The 23,412-nt window shown below is 33.8% G+C and overlaps 1 protein-coding gene across 1 annotated transcript in view; it reads right to left on the bottom strand.

Moving 5' to 3' along the window:
- The window catches only part of LOC128984663 (balbiani ring protein 3-like), a 29,726-nt gene continuing 6,314 nt past the window's right edge, over positions 1–23,412 (bottom strand). Inside the window, exons 2-4 of the mRNA XM_054403998.1 lie at positions 3,530–3,622; positions 2,382–2,551; positions 1–305 (exon numbers count right to left, since the gene is read on the bottom strand). Coding sequence (XP_054259973.1) covers positions 284–305; positions 2,382–2,551; positions 3,530–3,622 — 285 coding nt within the window. The 3' untranslated portion in view covers positions 1–283. The remainder of the gene's footprint in view (positions 306–2,381; positions 2,552–3,529; positions 3,623–23,412) is intronic.

Genomic DNA, 23,412 nt, shown 5'->3' with positions numbered 1-23,412 from the left:
TTGTACATAATCCAACATCCTTATAATTGAATCCACAACCAAAATGGATATGTATTTTTATTCTCCGAGATTTTGCCTAGAGTGAATTTTTAAATTGGATTATTGAGATAATCAAGTAGTGACAATTCCAGTAATAAGCTACTACAAGAAAACTACAATTCTCAAGAGTAGTGAGATAATATTAAATGTTATTTCCTGAAGAATTAAAAAGATTTTCTCAGCCGATAAATAATTGAGAGTTTTGGAGAGATCCGTCCATGTAATTATTCCTTTCTACCCTTCATCAGTGTTTTTGTTTAGGACATCTGAAACAATACATAAGATTGTTAGAAGTATTAGCAATCAAATCTACTTGAAAATGTACAGTAATTAGATCTGTTAATAGCAATAAATTTCATCATGCTTTGATTTGGTATTGAAAAACAGAAAGTAATAACACATGAAACATGTATTTAAACTTATAATGTTAACTCTCAAGGCAGTATTTATATACAAAATGTGGTATGTGGTCGTCAATTTGGATAGGACACTCCAATTCATAAGACCCGATAGGCAAATGACAAGAATCTCAATGGTGTCCCTACTTATCATATTGGCTACCGGAAGTGAGCTAGAATACTGGAAATACAAGCTACCTCGTACCGGCCAAGAAGTTTTTATTAGTAGTACAACTAAAGTAAAAATGTACTTGTTCATTGATTAGCTTATTTCTATTTTTACATTCTTCCTTGGAAATATATAGTTCTTCCCATTCATTATTCACATTTTTACTGTCTTAAAATTCTTTAAAATATATAAATTATCTTCCATTTTCCCTAATGAGCAGCCATTTTATAACAAGTGTTGTGCGACATTTAATCTTTCCGGTATGTTGTTTCTCCATGCAGATACCTGGATTTGAAACATTTGACAATAAAGCTTACAGTTGGTACAATTTAAAAACCAAGTTGTCAAATCATAATCGTTAGGTACAATTTATTTTGTAGATACCCAAAGCATAGAATTTGTTACAATCTTCTATTTGTAGATGCAGTATTTAATTCAAGGTGTCCTGAGTCCTGAAGGCTGTTGATACAAAATGTTTCTTGATCTTTTTAGCAATTCGTTGTGTCCCGGGTCCCGTGTAACTAAATGTAGCATATAGATACTGCTGGTGTTTTCTACTTTTATTTCTTTCAACGTTGTCTTGCTGTCTAACCTTTTCTGAGTCTAAATTTTTAACTTTCTCCCTTTATACATACATAGTGTATGAAGAAAGTATTGAGTTCGTCAAATGTGTTTTGGGTGGAAATATCTATCCGTTTTGGTTCCCCCTGAATGCAAAAAAAGTTGTTTGTTATGTGTGACATGTAAGAGTGTATTGTTTGTTATATGTGTGTTATGGGTATGGTATAAGAGATTTTTTAAACGCACGCCAACCCGCTAATCTACTACTCCCCATGTCACATCCACATCATACATTCACTAGGTCCGATGTACATTCACAATCATTGTCATGTATCAAGTACCGGTTTGTATGTAATCTACGATAATAAAAAAGGACTGTTGGACATTGTTGTAATTATTTTTAGCGAATTTCCTTATAGAGAAGTCGCTATTGGCACAGTAAGACCTAGGCCTGGGACCGATTTACTTTTTCATTTTGATGTCCACAGAGGTCAAAAACATTCTTTCAAAATAACCGTGAACTTCAGTGATTTTAGTCTGATTTTGATTAAATTTTGTTTAAAGGTGTAAGGCGGGACAAACTTAAATGAGTTTGCGAACCAGCATAATCAGACCATGGAAACAGGGGTTTATGGGGTAAAAATTGGTTTTTCTCATTTTTGACCCTTAAAATATAAATTTTCCAAATTTCTCTCCAAACCTTTTTAAATACCTTAAAAAATAAATAATTTAGTGTTTTTGTACAGTTATTAGTAACGGAGAAAAAAAAAATTAAAATTCCCATGTTATTCTTATGAAGAATATGTAAAATGTTGTAGTTTGCTTGTTTATGGATATATGTTGATCAAACTTGGCAAATTTATTTTTTTTATACCAAACTATTATTAGTTTACAAAAAAAACACACTTTGTTAGTTTCTTTGTAGCAGCAAACCTAAGTACTCGATAAACCTAATGTTTGTTAAATACAGTAGATTTAATTAAAAATCAATTTAGACAAATGGAAATTTACTTATTCGGCAGGTTTGCTGCGGCAGGGGTATTTTTAATACTTGTGGTGCAGGCCTCTAGGTGTTTTGAACCTATGGTTAGATCAGGCTCTTATGTTAAAAGTGAATTTCCTTGACTCCAGCTGATAATTTTTTGCCCGTGGGAGAAAAAGAGCCTCTTAAGCCTTACAACGCACATAATGAACCTTTATATGTTAACACTTACTTGCATGTGGTTTGGTCCTGTTCAATGCCGGTCGAGCAAGCAGTGTCCTGGTTACATACACAAGAGCAATTCTTGTCACTCCAGTGTTTGTTTGGTGAGCAATCTTTTTTACGATTAGGGCAATAGCATTCGCAAAAATTACCATCATATACTTGATGTTTGGTACAGTCCTGAAAATAACACCAATTAGGCCTACTTGATATTAAAGAACTTCTAAATTATAATGTAACTTAAAATATTGCTTATAGGCTTCTAACTTATTAGTCTTCAAATAGTGTTAGATTCAGTTATAGTTTAAATTATTTTTTTTACCTAGTTCTATTATATTAATTGATTGTATTGTGTTTCATTACCCCTATGAACTGGGTAGTCGAAGGGAATAATAAGCTGCAAGCAAAAAGCTCTTTGTGTCGTAATCACTGAATTGTTGATTTGGAAATAAACTCGCTATAACCTCTATAATGTCCAGTGTAAACTTAGATGGCGTCTGAAATAGTATCAGACACCAATGACAACAAGACCAAACGTCCCAATTCACACTAAACGGGCGTCGGGTGGAGATTTGGCACTGACAAGATACGGACGTGGCGAGTACAATGCACACAGAAGGGACGTATTTGTTGAGGCTGTTTGTAGTTATTTATGTTAACTGGTTTGGTTTAATCATAACTACAAAGCAATAGAGAGCAGTCAAGAAGATGACGAAACATGTGATGTGGTACTCTTGGCCAATTGGAAAAAAAAAGGTATTGGGTTCTTTCCATGGTGGAAGGAAAAAACATAGGTGTGCTATTCCCACATATTTTGACGTCACTCGGATTGCAAACAAAAGATCACATGAATGTAACTGTCAAATTAGTTTATGTATTTGTTTTGATTTGGTTGTTATTGTTTTTATTATTATGAAAACAATAACAATCAAATCAAAACAAATACATACTAATTTGACAGTTACAATCAGGTGATCTTTTGTTTGCAACCCGAGTGACTTCAGAATATGTGGGAATAGCACACCTATGTTTTTTCCTTCCACCATGGGTTCATTCATTGCGGTTGAGAAAGGAGAAACCGGAACATTTTATGCGTTATATATGGTTATATTTATATCCAGAACGTTCCCAAAATTTCTACAGGATAAACATACATACCCTTTTTTTCACTTTGCAGGAACATTTACATTCCAAGTGTTGCACTGTAATCCTATAATCGGTCGTGAGTTTGCCACCATGTCGTTTCAATACCTGTTAGGATATTAGTATGGAGGTTATTGTTCATATCAATGATGAAAAATGTAACTGAAAACATGTACTTCTTGTGCGCAAACGTTTTATTTTATTCCAAAACTTTTCTTTTGTTCTGGACAGCCCTTGTATTTGGTTCAGCAAAAATTATCTCAGCCCATTCTAAACTCACCTTGCATTATATGCAACAATGTAAAACCAAGTAAGTGTCAAGCTGTCATAATTTGACACACTTAGTGTCCAATTGCTTTTTTTTTGTTGGTACGCAATCACTTCCTTATTTCTTCGCCAATTTTCATAAACGAGGTGTCATTTTAGAGCTCTTTTTACCCACTACATGGGGAAATATACAAATCACTCATTTTTCAGTAGTTTTTCGTAAAAACGATCTATTATATCATTCTGCAAGTAATTTAAACTTGAAACGTTTACAGTATTAACGTTATTCAATCAGCTGAAACATGTGAATTAAATTCATTAAAACAATCGAATATTATTTTAAAACTAATCTATATATATAATTCCTAAGTCAAATTTTTGTAAAGAAATTGTGAGTGACTGGATGGCCGTAGAAGGATGGGAGGGGTCTTATTTTAAAGGTCTTGACGTGAATTTTGAGGGAAAACTATTCATTTTTCTTATTTTTTTATTCAAAATTAGATATAACGTAAAATGTTCTCCATAAGAATAGCATTAGAAGTCATTTACTGCTGATTTCTGTTTACTTCAATACAGCTGATCGTGCTATATCTTGAAACCAGTAATCAATACACGCATTTGGTTTATTTTTAGCCAGTCAACTATGAAATGTATACTATAATAAAACTGAAATCTTGAAGATTAATCGGAAAAATGTCTACATTCTTTGTTTATATTTAAATCATATACTCAAGTTTCATTTTTTCATGCTTTTACGTTATTTTCATGTTAAAGGAATAAACGACATAGAATAATTATTCTGTATAAATAATCAAAGAGTCAAAATTTAATCTAACTTCTGTTTTGTTTTTATTTTTAAATCATATGTTCAAGTTTATTTTAAATGATGTTGTTTTCTTTATATTTCTACACATTTTAAGGTTAAGGTTGTGTTAATATAGTTAATAACCTATAAATGTTATTGGTTCTAAAATGGTGTATTTGAATTCCTTCGTAAGTAAATATTTTTTTTTAGTGCAGTGAATATACAACGTAGAGTAATCATATTGGATCATACTTTTATAAAATCACCAGGGATTCAAGATGTTTTGGTATGTAGGCTGCTGGATATAGGTATATTCTTTTCATTTTTAATATAAACGCCAGGGGAATACCACAAAGGCGGGGAACTGTTCATAGGAATGACATGTGCGTAGAAGAGCAAGAGTAGATAATGACGAACTTAATCAAGATATGTTACCACCCCTTTTTAGGAGACCCATGGTAGACGAGAGAAATGTAAATATTCATGATGCAGGATTACTGGACCAAGAGTGCATTCAATGTAGTGCTCTTCATTTTAGAGAAGAACTAACGAATAATCATTTTATGACATGTTGCCATAACGGACTTATTAACCTTCCTCAGCCAAAAACTAATGTAGAACTTAAAAATTTGTTTGAAGAGAGCCCACAACTGTATAAATTCATTCGACAATACAACAGTGCGATGGCTTTTGTTTCTTTTTCAGCCAGTAAGAAATATATTCCAGGAAAAGGATCATACTGTTTCAAAATTCAAGGACAGATTTATCGTTCAATATCAGATTTGCTGCCTCCACATGATGAAGACCCCGTGTATGGCCAATTGTACATTATTGACACATCAACAGCAACAGAAATTCGTCAAAGGCGTCGAGAAAATAGTGACTTAAAACCTGAAATATTGTCAAAACTAGCTGAAATTCTATTAGAAAATCTATATGCACAAGTTTACAAAAGAGCTTCGGAAGAAATGGTTGTACAAGGTGACAGTGAATTAGAACTTAGGTTTGTAGACAGGATAAATATAGATCGTCGTAGGTATAATAAGCCTATTGCAGATGAAATTGCAGGCGTCTTCAATTCATCTGAAGGCGAACCTCCAATTAATTTCTAAAATTCCAAACAGGGAAGCTTTTATTTATCCTCATTAACCACAAGACCAAAGCTACCTTAGTAAACCAGTATTTATTCACAAACAATGATATGTTTGCTGCCTTTTATGTTAAACCACTGGAGTGATTCAAATTATTTATTGAAAATGACATCAACAAAAGCAAACAAAGAAGAACAACAAACTGGTTTTTACACAAAAGATATGGTGCACAGGGATGCCTATTCTGACACATAGATAATGTTATTCTGAGTTTGTTTAAATACCGGAATTGCAATATGTTGTTTTACATTTGAGCTTTTCAGGGACTTATGTCCCTACAAGCCACTAGTTTTATGTATTTATCCATAGTTCAGAACAAAGAAGACCTTACAGCTATAACAATGGAACTTGGAACAGAATAAAGTTAGTGAAATTGGTATAGCAAAATTCTTAGGCATTTCTTAAGTTGGGACTACCATGTTCATGTTCAAATTGTACTAAACAAAATTTCAATATATGGGGGCACGTCAAAACAAAATCTAAACAAAGTTTTGATCATTCAAAAGAAGGCTGTAAGGATTATTCTGAACCTAGATAAAGATTGATGTACTTATGGAAAGTATTAGAATATTTTTTTATAGTAGGAGTATTACTCATTTGATTTGATCTAATTTCCCTAAGGGAAGTAGCTATTACAACCTATAGGGGAAGTAGTTATTATTTATTATTAGGAAAGGTGGCACGGTAAGACTCGGGACCGATTTAATTTTTAATTTTGATGTCTCCAGAGGCCAAAAACACTATTTGTTTTCTATAAGTTTATAAGCTTTAATTCACCAGTTTGATAAATTGAAAGGTTGATATAAGGGAAAGGACTTTCAAACTACAATACCTGACCATCTCATAAAATTATTTTAATTAAAAAAATAGGTATAAGTCTTTACGGCTTATTCGCCTTTCAGCTAACATGTAGACTTGTGATTGAAATAGGAAATTTTAGTTCTCCCTGTTGAGCAACTGCTGGATGTGAACATCTTCTTCGACCGGCCACACAATAGTTGAAGTTTTCTTCAACCTTTTTGCTAATACTTGACAGTTGGGACTCAATTTGTTGTTGAAATCACTTTCCCAATATACTGCTTAATACTTTTTCCCCTTTGAACTGAAATAGAACCCATTTGTCAGTCCATGAGGTAGATCAGAAAAAAACATGTTCCTGTTTGTTTTCTTCTGCCATTTCCTTTTCCGTTTGCTCCCTTAAAACGTTTATGCCGATTAGGCTTTCATCGGACATAAATGAGGTAAGACTTAACTCATCATAAGATATTTCAACAAATTTATTTTCAGCGAATTTCCCATATAGGGAATAAGCTATGGTCGCCATTTCATTGAACAGTATCAACAGTAACAGTAAGCTATTACCGTAGTACTTATGGTAAGGCCCCAGGACCGATTTAATTTTTCGTTTTGAGGTCCCTAGAGGCCAAAAACACCATCCTTTCAAATTCATATATATGTGTGTGTCCGTTAGCGCGATAACTCGAGGGAAAATGTTCCGATTTTGATGAAATTTGGTACAAACGTGTAAACCTACGTTTATTCGAACGAGTTCGCGATCCAGCATAATCGGACCATGGGAACAGGGGTTTATGGGGTAAAATTTGAGTTTTCCCATTTTTGACCCTAAAAACAAAAGTTTACTTGTTTATGGATATATGTTGATCAAATTTTGCAAATTTATTCATTTCATCCTATACTATTGACGTATGGTCAAAAAACACTTTTTACCTTCCCCGTAGCAGCAAACCTAAGCACTCGTTATATCTAATGTTATTCAAATTGGGAATTATGTCTTATTTATGGAAATATTTTAGTAAAAACGTAATCATACAAGTTGAAATTCGCTTAGTCTGCAGGTTTGCTGCGGCGGGGGTATTATAATTTTGGATAGATTTTTTCCCCTTTATGATTTAATACCTATTTGATTTTTGTTTGACTTTCCAAAAAGATTCTTCATTGCTTTTTCAACACTCTTTTGTTTCAACGTAGTCTTTTTAACTTAGCTGCATTTAATCAGAACTTAATTAAACTTGCCTGCAGCTTGTGCGTAAATATTTCTCTCATATGCAGCAAAGAGCCATTTCGCACACTAGTTACATAAATAACTATTTATTGGCTCTCCAGGATGAGACAAAACCCAGTTTTTGCTAGTTTCGTTGTAGTAGATTTTAAATAACCAAACACTCAATGGACTAGGGGCTGCAGTTTATGACTTGTGTGGGGTGGAATAGTGAGAATCACAACACCATTGTCTTTGGCCTTGTTTATGGCATCTATTGTGATGTAAGTCTCTTGGTTAACCAACAATAACAAAACTTTGTTTTTTATGGATGGCTTGCAATGCTTAATAAAATGGTTTAAAAACTGTACAAATATTTCTGTGGTTGACCATCCTGAGGGTTAGACAGCTCCATCACTTCCGGGTGGAGCACCATATGTAGCATGTTTCTCTTGAAGTTTACCCTTGGGAATACAATAAAGGGTGGCTCAGCGAATTTCGTTTCGTAACACTTCGTCCCAGTAACATTTTAGCCCAAAATCCTCAGATGTGACCTGCGGTCCCAACTCTCTACCTGCTCACTAGTAACACTTTGCCCCAAAAATATTTTACAGGTCTTCACCAACTATTTGGGAGGATAGTAAAAAACTAACAACACTTAAAAACTAACAAAACGCAAAAACTAAAATTGACTCATCACAAACTGCGTTCCGCAAGGCTTCGACGAAGATAATTTTAAACTAAACTTTAACTAAATTACCATATGAGGTTAAGCTAGGTGGTTAAAGGGACATGCCCGTGTTAGGTAAGGTTAGGTGAGATGTGAGTTAAACCCCACTCTTAGGAATAAAATTTGCTACGTTTTCCCTCGTAAACATAAAAGGAGGTAGAGGTAAGATTCCACTGATTCTGAAAGGGTAATGGTTGGGCGACATTCCACCACAGGGTGTTGCAAAGTATAGGTCATGGGCCTCTTAGTACCTGAACTGCGTTCCTCAACCCCGGGCCGAAATTTTACTCCATTGGCTTATTTAATCAAATGTAAAAGCGATTGGGACGAAGTGTTACTGTTTTTCTAAGAAATTTGAGTTTGGTTTGTTACCAGGCCTAAGTGTTACTACTCTCAGAATTTCCTAGAGCGTTAACACAAGCAATCATTGTTGTATTGATCCTTCTTTCAACAGAAGTGACACAACTAATATGTTTTACTCCTTTCTGTGAAATTATTTTAGGTGGAATGAGAACTGATCTTTTACCAGTTTCATCAGCATTATATATTTTGTCTGGTGTAAACTTGTTTTACTGAAGAACTTTACTGTATATGTCGAAAAACTGCTGTACAACCGACTCATTGAAAGCACTAGCTCGTGTTTATTTTTTTCTTCCTCACTTGAAAATACTTGAAAATACACCACACTGCACACTTGCTCTAGTATTGAAATTCTTGATCACCTCTTTTTTGTGTGAACATTACCGTGTCTTTTGAGAGTGGCTCTTGTTGAAATATTTACATTTTTAACTGCTGTTCTTACACTCAAGCCATCCTTCAATACTGACTGGACAGCTGTTTTCAAACTTTCAGGAAATATTTGTCTCTCTCCTTACCTTCCTTACTTCTTGGCATCTACAGAATAAAAATATGTTAGATCTAAGCTAACTGTTATACTTTAATGAAAAAAATAAGTTTATCACATAATGCCCAAGGTACAATACATTGTACCATGAGCCGGCCCAAGAAACAATTGAATGTATATCTTGAGCCGGCTCAAAGGTACAATGTGCATCTTTGGCTCAAGGTACAAGGACATGAGTTGTTTGTTTAAGGTTATGTTAGCTCTCTCAAAAGTCGTGATCAACAAAATAAACAACCAATAAAAACAATCCAATGTAACTCTATCTTATAACTAGGTGCAAAATTTTTTATTACACCAAGCTAAACTAGCCGTACATTTACAGGGTTGCCAACTATCCTGGGTTGTTGAGGGTGTATGTTTCCCTCTGTAATTACAAAAATACCATTAGTGGCTCAAGGTACAAAGGGTCTCCTCTATATAACCAAATTTTTGTGGCGGAAAAGACAGATTAGCCACCAATGTATTTGAATTTGAGAACCGTAGCATTTCAAGTTGAATAATGTGGAGTGGCTTCTGAGCCTATAATCAACCTCAGTTAGGATTGGACCAGCAACCAGCAGATTTTAAGGCAAGTGCAATTACCACTCACATACCCTAACTAAAATAGTCGTACCTAAGCAATTTTTAGGCTCATTCTAATAGAGTTGTGTATTTATTTGTATAATCAAGCTGCTTACCTTTATAGTATGTTTTGCAATCTTGGTAGGTTGACAAATGTGAGCACGGTACCCAGGGCAAGTGCCAAGACATCGTTCTAGTGTAACCACGTCAGGAAGAATTGTATATAAAGATTTCGGTTCATCGGGCCTTCTCATATTGATTGAAAAGTTTTGAAGACAGCACTCACATGGCGTTTTTCTTTTAAATTGTTTAGTAACTACAACATAGTATATTGTATTAGTTACTAGAACACTCGCAGTTGTCAGACAACTTTGAGATGAACCAACTACTCTCCTACTTGGTAATAAGTAATCAGCTGAGAGAACAATTAAATTTTAACAAATGTTTATTTTTAAATTGCAAGTTTTTTTTAACAGACATCCTCATCTAAGCTAGAAAGCCAAGTAGCAAGTAAGAAGGTAGGTAGAAGGAGTTCACCTGAGTAGGGTGAAAATTAGTGCATTTACTGACACAAACAAGATGGTAAGATTTCAGGGTTCCAGAATTACCTTCACCAGCATACACCTAAGGAGAGGAGAATTGCTTGCAGGGAAGGGGTTCCTGGCCTTCCTTCACCAGTGTGGAACAAAGGAGTGTCTTGAAATTTCAAAGAAACATGGTAAGACGGAAGAGGGTTCCAGTTCACCAGTGTGGACCAAAGGAGTGTCTTGAAAAGTTCATAAGAACATGGCAGAGAAGAGGGTACCAGTTCACCAGTGTAGACCAAAGGAGTGTCTTGAAAAGATCAAATGACCATTGCAGAGAGAGGGTTCCCAAGACTTCCTTTACCGGTGTAGACAAAACGAGTGTCTTGAAAAGTTCATAAAACATGGCGGAGAAGAGGGTTCCAGGACTTCCTGTACCAGTGTAGACCAAAGTACCACACTCATTATTCTATGTATCCTTACTAGGAATTTTCAGGGAACCAATATGTTTGCTTAAAATAAAAATAATGAATATTTGAATTTGAAAAAAAAAAATTCCAATAAAAACAAAATGATTTGCAACACTCACTCATTTTCCGATCAAAGCGAAGCTGAAATCGTAAAACTTGATCTTGGGTCGAAATGAGCCACTTAACGCTCTAGTGATGAAATACACTATTAAATAACAGTATGTTAAAATGTTAAATCATAAGAACTATTTGTTATCAAAGCAAAACAAAAACAATCCTACTAATATTATAAATGAGAAAGTTTGGATGTATGGATGTATGTTTGTGACAAGTGAACGCGAAAAATACTGGTCGGATTGGGCTGAAATTTGGCATGATGATAGCTCACATTCCCGATTAACATATAGGCATATTCTTATTTCAAAAATCCTTTCGGGCTCCGCCCCAGTGGCTCTGAAGTTTCCCATGTTAACCTTATGAGAAATGGAATTATTGAATCTTAACAGCTGTTTCAATTAAACAAGTTGGTTCTGTTCTATGATGTTCAATAGCATTAAAGTTACAAGGATTACCAACAGGGTGCAGCACTATTATTTCTTTTACATTTATGACAACAGCTAATTTGCAACCAAAAGGTGAGTGAGCGTAGCGAACGAACTTCAACCTGGAGGCGAGTTAGCGTAGCGAACGAGCTAACCTGAAGGCAAGTGACCGCAGCGAACGAGCTCCAACCTAAAGGTGAGTGAGCGTAGCGAACGAGCTCCAACCCAAAGGTGAGTGAGCGTAGCGAACAAACTTCAACCAGGACGTGATTGAGCCATGCGAACGAGATAATCTTGAAAATTAAGAAGTTAAACGGGGCAAAGCCCGCGGGTTACAGCTAGTAAGAAATATGTAAAGTCAGGTGCCCTCATTGACTCCAGCTGATTATATTTTACTCTGGGGCTTAAAGGAAAATACTTCATTCTTTTAACTCATGTATTGAAATTGAAAACAATTAAATAGTTTTTAATGAAATATGAAAAACAGTGTTTACATTATGACTTAGATCATAGACTAACCAATACTGTTTAAAAAGAACACAATACATTAATTCACTTACCGTACCAGTACTGTGATTATTATAAAGAATCTTACCCGTAACATAGTTAACATCGTCATAATCAGCTGAAACAAAATGTATCAACTAATTAATCATAAAGGAACGTTAATTTTACTTTCTCCCCCCCTATACCATTGTAGTATATTGATTTTAATGAAATTTGGTATGTAGGTACTAATCCATAGTATTTCCAAGCGTTATTTTTTATTTCTCTAGAAGTTTTGATTTTTAATAGTGATTTTCCCATAAAAATCCATAAAATAACTAAAATATCATATTTTTTCAAAAATATTCCGAATGATTTTGATAAAATTTAGTTTGTTATATTCCTTTAAATTCTGAACAAAATGGTACAAACCCCATTTCCATCAAAATTACGGTTCAAAAGTTATTGTAACTTATGTTGTTGTCCCATAAAAAAGCCCATAAAGTTAATTTTCACATCCAATAAAGTTGATAAAAGTTAATGTGATAGGGCCCTTGCAATTCTTAACAAAACAATGCAACCCTCCATTGCTGTAACAAATTAAAAAGTAATTGCAACTTTTGTGATTTTTCCTACAACATATAAATAATCATAGTTACTCCCACCGCTTACCCATGATAAAGGTTGTTGACAAGCTAATAAGAGAAATGTGTCATATTACTGATACCGTTTAGTATAGTTAGTTCTGAAGTTCCATACTCACTTAATTGTGCAAATTTAAAGGGGCTTGGGCCGCTTTCCCTGAAAAAGGTGAATTTATTTAAATCTATAGATAGAAATCTATTCACATAACCTGATAGGCCTACTTGTGACGTTTCCGAATACCCCTGAATGCTAAAAATAAATATTCCTGTCTAGTTTAGAAAATGCACGACAAATACATTTATAATGTATTTGATTGTGTAGTTGAATGTAGTTGAGTTGGTTAGGTTTGGTTACGTTAGGTTGGGTTATGTTTATTCGATTGTACCATATATAAAATAAATTGTATCAGCAATCTGATGCATACTTTCTCCCATTAGCTTCCCAACATCAGGGGCCCTATTTTTGAAATGGTTGACAGTTGAGTCAACCGTCAACACTCAACTCAACCAACAACAGGATTTGGTATTTTTGAAATCCAACAGTTTGGAAGTGAGTTAGGAATAACTAGTTGAGTGACTAGTTTTGGAAATGTAGGGCATACGACCGCACGAAATTCAGTTGACGCCATTTTAAACCAATCACAATGCAGAGTTCTTGCGATCTTCGATTTTACCTCTTCTTACTCTAAAATCTGGATCAGCTAATCTCAATCTACCATATTTCGAGATACTGAGGTAAACTCTCAACTCCGTTCTCGAGAGATTGAGGTTATGTCTTACTTAATCTTAGTGACTGCAAAAGTACCTTATATAAACTTAAGCATTAACGATAAAATTTACTATAGATGTTTGTTTTATGGTGTAGCTCATTATAAGTTTAGGATGGTTTATGTATATCCTAAATACATTATTATTTGCTTTCTTCGTATCTATTTCAGAACACATCACCTTATTTTAGTTTCCTTCATCTTTTTGTGTCATGTTATTTTTAATTGTGTTTTTATTTAGGTTAAAGCTTATGGCTATTTGCCATTGCACTGAAAGCTTATCGTAACTTAAATTAATTTGATCCCTTTATTAGGTGAATGGTATTGAAACAAACTATGATTATATTGTTTCTCTCTACCTTAAATCACAGGTCTAATAACAATAATTATCTTTTAATAAGTTCAATTAGTATGCCTAGTCTATTTCAAACATACCAACAAGGATAAAACGCTTGAATAAATAGTCTAGTATTGACACAGTAAATAAAATAAAAATGCAATTATTCTACAGAAAACAATCGCATATTGGGTGCTAAGACATTGACAACAAATACATAACCTCTAAATCGCAATTAGTAAATTAAAGCAATAACAATATGGCGTCGACTCAAAAAGAGCAATTTGTTGCCGAAAGAGAGGAAGAAGAAAGTGCAGTCAACCGTCCACTCAAACAGCTCGATAGGTGGTGAGTAGTTTTGTTTGGATAAGTCCACTGTCAATCGTTTGAAAAATACGAAACTATTGGAAATAGAGTGTCTCAACACACAACTCAACAGTCAACCATTTCAAAAATAGGGCCCCGGTGTAAGTGGTGGGAGTAACTTTAATATTTCAAGGGGAAAATCGCCAAAAATTACAATCTTGAATAATACTTTTTTTTAGCAAAGTGGGTTGAGTTCAAATGAACATATTACTAAATTTTAATGAAATCAGTCAAGACATATTTTTTAAAATCATATTTTCCCTCTTTTATGGGGTTTTATGGGGAAATCACATACGTTGCAATAATTCAGCATTTTTTTGTTCACGAGGACCTAAAAAGAATAGGCATATATAGGCACCCTAAACTAAAACTAAAAACTTTTTACAAAATCAATACTTTCTACATAGGGGAGAAAGTAATAATAGGCTACATCATCAAAACAGTCTTTTTGAAGATGTAGAATAGTTTATGATAGCATTAATCTTTATATTCATGAAGAAAATACAAGTAATTTGACATTTTAATCTTCGTACAAAATTGAATACAACAAAAATGTATTAACTTTTCCATGCAGAAGACGACCATTTACAGCTTTAAACCTTACCTGGTAGTGGAATGGTGATATCATATTTTGATTGTTTTTTTAGTTGAAGTTTTTCATCTTCTGTTACAACCGACTCCATTTCTGGTGACTGTAAAAGTTATAGCTTATCTCATATTGTTCACTAAAATATTGAAAGCCAGAACTTAGGTACAAACATTTTTTTGAGGTGATATAAATTAATGTCCCTATAGCAGCAAAAGTCCTACGTATCAAAGATCGCCCGACGCAACAACCGTACTAAGTGAATTTCCTTTCACCTGGTTGGATTTTCACTAATATATTCCCTAAAAATAGAAAAACTTCTTTCTATTTAAATTTTATTATTTATTGTAATTAGTACTTTAGTTTGCTACTACAGGGAAGAAAAAAATTGTGTTTTATTGAAAAGTAAATTTCACCTCTCTTGTCGGTCTTGAGCTGACATCGGCCGTTTCGCAACAGTATCATACTACGGCTTAAAAAAACAACAAAAATCAAAGCATTTTTTTGGGGATTTGTTTATATATTTTTTATTATTAGTAGGCTATAATTTAAAGTTAAAATACTGGTAAGCTTAATGATCCGCATAATAAATTAAACCTTGGGCATGAGGGCGGAGCCCCTTTGTAAGTTTGTTAGCAAACTTTTGTTTAAGGGTGAAATACATCTTCTAATATATAAAATTCTCGTGTCACAGTGTTTGTCTGCAAACTCCTCCGGAACGACTTCACCGATCGTTATGAAATTTGGTGTGTAAATTCTGTAGGTATGCGAATCGGACGTAAACTATTTCCCGTTTCGAAATTCTTAAAAGGGCTCCGCCCCAGTGGCTCTGGAGTTTCCCATGTTAACCTTATGAGAAATGGAATTAATGAATCTTAACAGCTGTTTCAATTAAACAAGTTGGTTCTGTTCTATGATGTTCAATAGCATTAAAGTTACAAGGATTACCAACAGGGTGCAGCACTATTATTTCTTTTACATTTATGACAACAGCTAATTTGCAACCAAAAGGTGAGTCAGCGTAGCGACGAACTTCAACCTGGAGGCGAGTTAGCGTAGCGAACGAGCTAACCTGAAGGCAAGTGAGCGCAGCGAACGAGCTCCAACCTAAAGGTGAGTGAGCGTAGCGAACGAGCTCCAACCCAAAGGTGAGTGAGCGTAGCGAACGAACTTCAACCAGGACGTGATTGAGCGATGCGAACGAGATCATCTTGAAAATTAAACGTAACGGTACTTTCTTTCCATCGGTCTGTCTTAGGGGAAACCTATAACTTAGGCGATACGAAGTTCGCCGGGTCAGCTAGTCTATATATATAATTCTGTAAGACCAAATTTTTACCAGAAATTTTAGACGTCTGGTAAGTCGCAGAAAAGTGGGAGGGGTCTTAAATTAAAGGTCTTGACCCCAGGGACTCGGGAAAAATAGCAGAATTCCCATAAAGTTGCCAGAAAACGAGATATAACGTAAAATATCCACCATAAGAAATGCATGGGGACTGATAAACTTCTGCATTCTATCAGCTGTTACTTATTTATTTGCAATGTTTACATTTATTCCGAAAGTCAATGTTGGTAAATAATGTTTCAAAATGAATTGTGTTTAATTTTTTTGTTTTCCGTTTTTAAAATGAGTGAAATAACTAGACAGGGTAGTGGAAGACCTGCAAGACGTGGAAGAGTATCCAGGAATTCAACAGACTTAAGAAATGCAAACGAGAACGTCATGTAGAACTAACTGTGAATGAAATCCAGAAGCTGTTTTACAACCTGTCTTTAGAAGAACGCTGGTAAATGAGTTGAGTGTTGTTTCTCACAATCTCTCTTAAAGCACTTGCATGCATTGTGGCGCATTTCACTTCGCAGAGGAGGCCGCAAATGGACATTTTTAAACGCATGTTGCCACAATGGACATCCACAATCACAAGTAAATGACGAACTATAAAAGAACTAGGTATACAACTATAAAAGAACTGTTTTTACACGATTCGAACTTCATAAAAACATAAGGCAATACAACAGTGCAATGGCTTTTGCGTCGCTTCCGCTACACAAAAAGAGATTCCGGGAAACGGGCCTTTCTGTCTATACTGAATATTCAGGGACAAATTCATAGATATATTTCTGACTTACTACCGCAAAATGGGGAGTTGCCTTCATAATAAGTATATAGATAATTTTAACCTTTACATTTGGTTCTCAAAATGGAAACTATAACAGAATTCGTAAGATTACAAAACAAATCTTCAATTTTAAACTAGAAAAGATGTGCAATGTTTGGCTGTATGATTTCAGCTCCGATTCGTCGTTCTCCGGGCTCAGGCCAAACCGTATGCACGTTTCCATTTGTTAATATGTTGTGTTATTGATTTAATAATTATTTTACAATTGTATTTTTCATTGACACATCAGAAGCAACTAATATACGACTCCAACGGAAGGAAAACCAAGATATAAAACAAGAAACACTGTTAATTTTAAGTAACATAAAATTGATAATTTTCAAAACATATTTCGAATATTTGTATTTTTATACAGGGTGATTTGTACTCAGTGTGACAAAAATTTGTTGGTGTAAGTACAAAGTAAATGAAGTGTGATGATGCATATCAAAAGTTCCAAGTCTAAAAATTAGCTCCCCAAAAAATTATTTTATGTTTTTTCAAAAATAACCATGTTTTTAAACTTAATACAGCGATTTCTCAATTACCTGTATATTGATTTGAGTAGATAATGTAATTTTCGCGTTCTGCATTAAATTTTGAACAAGAATAATAGAAAATGACAAAGGATCAGTTGTAAAAACTCCATTGTAAATAGATTCAAAGATAAAAATTAAGATGTTTGATAAAACTTTTAAAAACGATGGTCTATTTCATTTTTCACACCCTGTATACAAGAAAGTGTCGGAATATGTTAAAAACTGCACCATTTTATAAGCTTTCCAACGATATGCTACACTATTGAGGTTTATGTCTGATTATGTACGCTTTAATGGTTTGAATACTACAAAGCATAGTGTCTTTAACATTTAATACACAGAAAGTCGGCTTGTATTAATAAAAAAGTTGTATTTTTGTTTCAGCTTGAACAGTAAAAACAGTTAAAAGTTCCCTGTTTTTTGGTATTCAAACCACTAAAACAAACAAAAAAATATCTAAACCTCAATAGTGTAGCATATGGTTGGAAAGCTTATAAAATGGCACAGTTTTTAACATATTCCGACACTTTCTTGTATACAGGGTGTGAAAAATGCAATAGACCATTGGTTTTAAAATTTTTATCAAACATCTTAATTTTTATCTTTGAATCTATTTACAATGGAGTTTTTACAACTGATCTTCCGTCATTTTCCATTATTCTTGTTCAAAATTTAATGTAGAACGCGAAAATTACATTATCTACTCAAATCAATATACAGGTAATTGAGAAATCGCTGTATTAAGTTTAAAAACATGGTTATTTTTTAAAAACATAAAATAATTTTTGGGACGCTAATTTTGAGACTAGGAAAATTTGATATGCATCATCACACTTCATTTACTTTGTACTTACATCAAAAAAATTTTGTCACACTGAGTACAAATCACCCTGTATAGGCTATGGGGTTTTATTGTAGTCTAAATTAGGGGCTATGGCCTCTACAGGCCACTAGTATCCTTATAATTCTGTAAGAAAAAAATTTTACTAAAAAATTTTGGACATCTGCTAATTCTTAGAAAAGTGGGAGAGGTCTTAAACTAAAGGTCTTGATCCCAGGAACTCGGGAAAAATAGCAGAATTCCCATAAAGTTACCAGAAAACGAGATATGACGTAAAATGTTCTCCATAAGAATAGTATTAGAAGCCATTTACTGCAGATTTTTGTTTACTTCAATACAGCTGATCGTGATTTATCATTAGTATGCAATATTAACACTAGATTACTTATTTGCCAGTCAATTCTGCAATGTAGTGTATACTATATGAAACCAGGGATAACGATACCTATTAAAACTATTTAGTTTCGTCTTAGAATCCATATACATAAATCCCAAATTACCAATGAACTTTTGAGAAAACTACAAATCACACCCCCATAAACATTATACTTAAAATGTTCGTCATGACGAGAAACCTTGCGCAAAACTATCCATAATTTCATAAATTGCCCTTTAAGGTCATAATTCCTTTCTAACGGGAACTTTCCATATAATGTTAAAATTGCCTCAGCTGTACTAATTTGTATGTTATTCTTTCAATTTGTTATTAAAATCAGGTGTAAGTTAATTGTTTGTATTACTGTATTCTGTTTAGTTTATTTAAACTTAAAACTTACTTATGAAGTCAAACAGGGTGAAGCCCGTGGGTAACAGCTAGTGTTGAAATAAATTACGTTACTGTGAAACTTATCAATTATATCTATTTGAACGGATGATGTTTTTGGTCTCTACTAGGGACCTCAAAACGAAAAAGTAAATCGGTTCCGGGTCCAGGTCTTACCATGAGTACTACTGTACCGGTAATAGCTTATTCCCTATAGGGGAAATTCGCTAAAATGAGATGGTGTGTGTTTGTGTGTCTGTCTGCTACTTTATAACGCAAAAACCACTGAACCGATTGAAATAAAATTTTGTATGAAGGTAGCTTATATACCTGGTTAACATATAGGCCTATTCCTTTTATCATATTCCCCTTGGGCTACGCCCCGTGGGCTTCCAAAGTTTCAATGTATACATTTTGGAAGAATGTAAATAGTCAAAAATATCAATTGAAGTCAGCTGTAAATACTATAATGTACAGGTTCTGCTCTCAAGATTCTAAATTATGAGAATAGTTTGATTAAAATATTTATGAAAATATACTTATTTTCGTGGAAACAGAAGGATTTTATACATTACAATGTATACATTTTTGGAATAATTTTGATATGGTAGCTTTTTGTTTACGAAATTGAACTGAAAAATACAAAAGTATATACGTCTAATAACACTTGCAATAATATATTTACACTTTTACTGTTGACTTACAAGACGGTAAATACATATAAAAGTTGGTAAGTGGTGATCGATTTCGATTGGACACTCCAATCATCATCAGACCCAATAGGCGAATTTGAATTTGAATAGGTGAATTTGAACTGATAAACAAATGTTTGGATCAGGATTTTAATAGGTTTTAAAAACTAAGAGATACCGTATGTACTGTATATACCGTATATTTACACTTATTTGTGTTTTAATTAAATTTACAAACTAAATTTCAACTATACCTACTTTTATTCTGTCCAGAGGTAGCTACTACTTTTATTTTCTTCTATCATCTACTTCACACTTGCTTTTTGTACATTAACAGAAACCTCCTTAGTAGTTGTGTTTTTACAACCCTGCTTTCATTTGACTATGGAGAATATCACAAAACTTAGCTGCACGCAATTCGCTTTTGTTTCTAAAATCAATTCAATAGTAACATAGCTATGTTTCTTTAGTCAATGTTTTAAACGATGATGTAAATACAAATACATACACGTTTTGAACTACGGAACGAGTTAAAATAATATATATATATATATGTTATATATAATATATATATATAACATATATACAAATACTAATTTGTATTATGTTCATTATATTGAATTTTAGCCTCCTGATCGCATTTAAATACTATAAACTGGTGTAAAATACCTGCATTTATGCGATCTTGTGTTGTAGCTGAGTTGCTACCGGTTTCAACTCACATTGGAGTCATCTTCAGGCAGTTATAAGATGTCTTCTCGCTTCATTCGAAGGTCGTCAAATGGATAATAAATAAACAAAACACAAACACGTACACGGACATAAAAAAGAACATTTAAAGTTGTAAAAATACTGAAATACCGTAGGCCTACCGTTTTCAGTATTTTTACAACTTTAAATGTTCTTTTTTATGTCCGTGTACGTGTTTGTGTTTTGTTTATTTATTATCCATTTGACGACCTTCGAATGAAGCGAGAAGACATCTTATAACTGCCTGAAGATGACTCCAATGTGAGTTGAAACCGGTAGCAACTCAGCTACAACACAAGATCGCATAAATGCAGGTATTTTACACCAGTTTATGTATTATGTTGTTGATTTATACTCAAATTGATGAAATTTGTGCCTGAATAACAATAATAGTGGTTGGCTTTCTAACAAAAGGTAATAACAGTTTTCCATTAGTTTATTTTTTCTTAATATTGTGATATATACACACTGATCTGCAGGTAAAGATTGAACTTTGAAAAAAAGCTCAGTTGCTACGGTAAAACATATCAATTATATATGAAATCATTATAAACTGTTTTTTCTTTACTACACAGTGCCTTTAGTTGTACGATTATTTTTCCTTATTTACTTTATATGTAAGTTTTTCAACAAAATAAATGTTTAAGTAAGCTTATCATTTGAAAATTGAATCGTAAGGGTACATTATTCCCATCAGGGCGCCTCATATCATTCCTAGCCAGTAGGATACCCCCAGATCGGGCCCAAAACCACCCCTAGAGTGGTAGTTTAATCCTCTGGGGTAGTGAATACATATATGTTGAATGTTAGGGGTTGTTAGGGATAGTTTTGGGGTATTTTTAATTGATAGGGGTAGTTTTATGGGAGTTATCAGTTGATCATGTGACCTTTTTATATGTAGGTATTTTTATTAAACTATTTTGGTGGATAAAAAGTGTGTGCTTTGACTGAGGCTGGAACCCCGCTCTCCTAGATGTTGTTCCAATGCCCTATCTATAGGGCTATGATGTCAGTTATAGGTATGGTGTTTATAGTGGTAAATAACAACTTTGATTTCTTAATTATATATATAGGGTGTGTAAAAAAAACATATTTTAATTTTATTTTTTACATATCTATATGCTTTAGTCTATAAAAATTGTGAAACAAATGATAATTCATGTATCCAATGTTAAAAACAGCTGAAAAAAGGCTTAAGCGGAACTTTACCGTTGAGTATAAAAAATTGCCTTTGTAAAGGCCACCAAATGTTGGATGTTAAATTTATATTTTATATATGTTATGTATTTTTGGGATGATGGGTGGTTTGAATTTATGTTTTTTTCTAGTGGTTGGTTGTGTATGAAGATGTGTATGAATCAGAGGTTCACGGGTTCGATCCTTAGCAATCATCAAATGCTTTATTTCTGGTCAGGGTGATATGTTGATTTTTGTTATAGTGTTGTATCATAGTGGGAGTAGTGTGAGTCCTTTTTTTGATTTTAGAGGTTTGTGGGTTTGATCCTTATCAATCACCAAATGTTTTATTTTTGGTTGGGGTGTTTTTGGTATGGTGTTGTATTGTAGTGGGAGTAGTATGGGTCTTTGATTCTAGAGGTTCATGGGTTTGATCCTTATCAATCACCAACTGCTTCTCTTCTGGTCAGGGTGATATTTTGAGTGTTAGTATTGAAGTAGTAGTAGTAAACTTGTTTAGAATGTGAACCTATGATCCCGGAGGTTTGAGGGTTTGATCTTTATCAATAACTAAATGTTTTATTTCTGGTTGGGGTGATGAATTGATTCTTGGTATGGTGTTGTATTGTAGTGGGAGTTGTGTGAGTCCTTGATCTCAGAGGTTTGTAGGTTAGAATCCTACCAGTTATCAATTGTCTTATTTCTGGTTATGGTATTAACTTGTGTTTTAGTATGGTATTAAGAGTTTATGTGTGAGACATCATTCTCTGAGGTTGTGGGTCCGATCTTTACCAGACAACGATTGTTTTATTTTTGGTTGGGGTGTTTTTGGTATGGTATTGTATTGTAGTGGGAGTAGTGTGAGTTCCTTATCTTAGAGGTGTGTGGGTTTGATCCGAGCTAATCACTAAACGTTTTATTTCTGGTCAGGGTGATATTTTGAGTGTTAGTATAGTGTTGTATTGTAGTGGAAGTAGTGTGAGTCCTTGATCTCAGAGGTTTGTGGGTTTGATCCTAACCAGCTACTGTTTGTATCATATCTGATTGGGGTGATTTTTAATGTTGTATTGTAGTTAATTGTTTGTGTATGCTCTCAGAGGTTGTGGGTTTGATTTTTATCATTCAGTGATTGTCTCATTGCTGGTTACTGTAGGGTTTATCGTGGTATAGGGAGTTAACTGTTTGAGTGTGAGATTCTGAGGTTATGGGTTTAATCCTTACCAAACACTGATTATTTTGTTTCTGGTCACTATGATTTTGTATGGTGTTGTATTCTAGTTAACTGTTTGTGTATGAGTCTAGGGTTGAGGGTTTGAATCTTATCAGCGAGAGTAACATTTTTTATGGCTGTGTTATATGTTCCTGTCAAATTAATCAGCTATGACTTTTATTGTAAATATTGTATCTGTAACATAACCTTACTTGTATATATATGCTGTGTGTTTTTCTGCCAATGGTTTATGTTAATATATTAACCTTATTTGTGTATGTAGGAGCTGTCATCTGTTTTACCGCCAACTGTATTGCTAAATGATATAACCTCACTTTATATACTGTGTATGTTGTCTACTTTCCCGCCAACTGTTACAGCCATTCAACCTAACCTCACCTTCTTGCTAAGATTGTAATGCATACATAAAATAACCTCACTCTCTACCGAAAAAAGTCTATTGATTCATATTTGTGACACTGGAGCGCTAGTGTTGATGAAATCTGCTTTGAGCTATTTCTATTGATGTATTGAATAACAAAGCATCTACAGAACATCTGATAAAGCTTGTTCTATAGTAATGAATGCATATACTGGCTTACCTGTATCTCTGTAACTATTAATTTGAC

The sequence above is a fragment of the Macrosteles quadrilineatus genome, unplaced genomic scaffold, assembly GCF_028750875.1.
Source record: "Macrosteles quadrilineatus isolate MER2022 unplaced genomic scaffold, UCM_ALF_1.0 Scaffold_2__2_contigs__length_208266976, whole genome shotgun sequence".
In the NCBI taxonomy this organism is placed as follows: domain Eukaryota; kingdom Metazoa; phylum Arthropoda; class Insecta; order Hemiptera; family Cicadellidae; genus Macrosteles; species Macrosteles quadrilineatus.
This window is presented reverse-complemented; position numbering and strand designations above follow the sequence as displayed.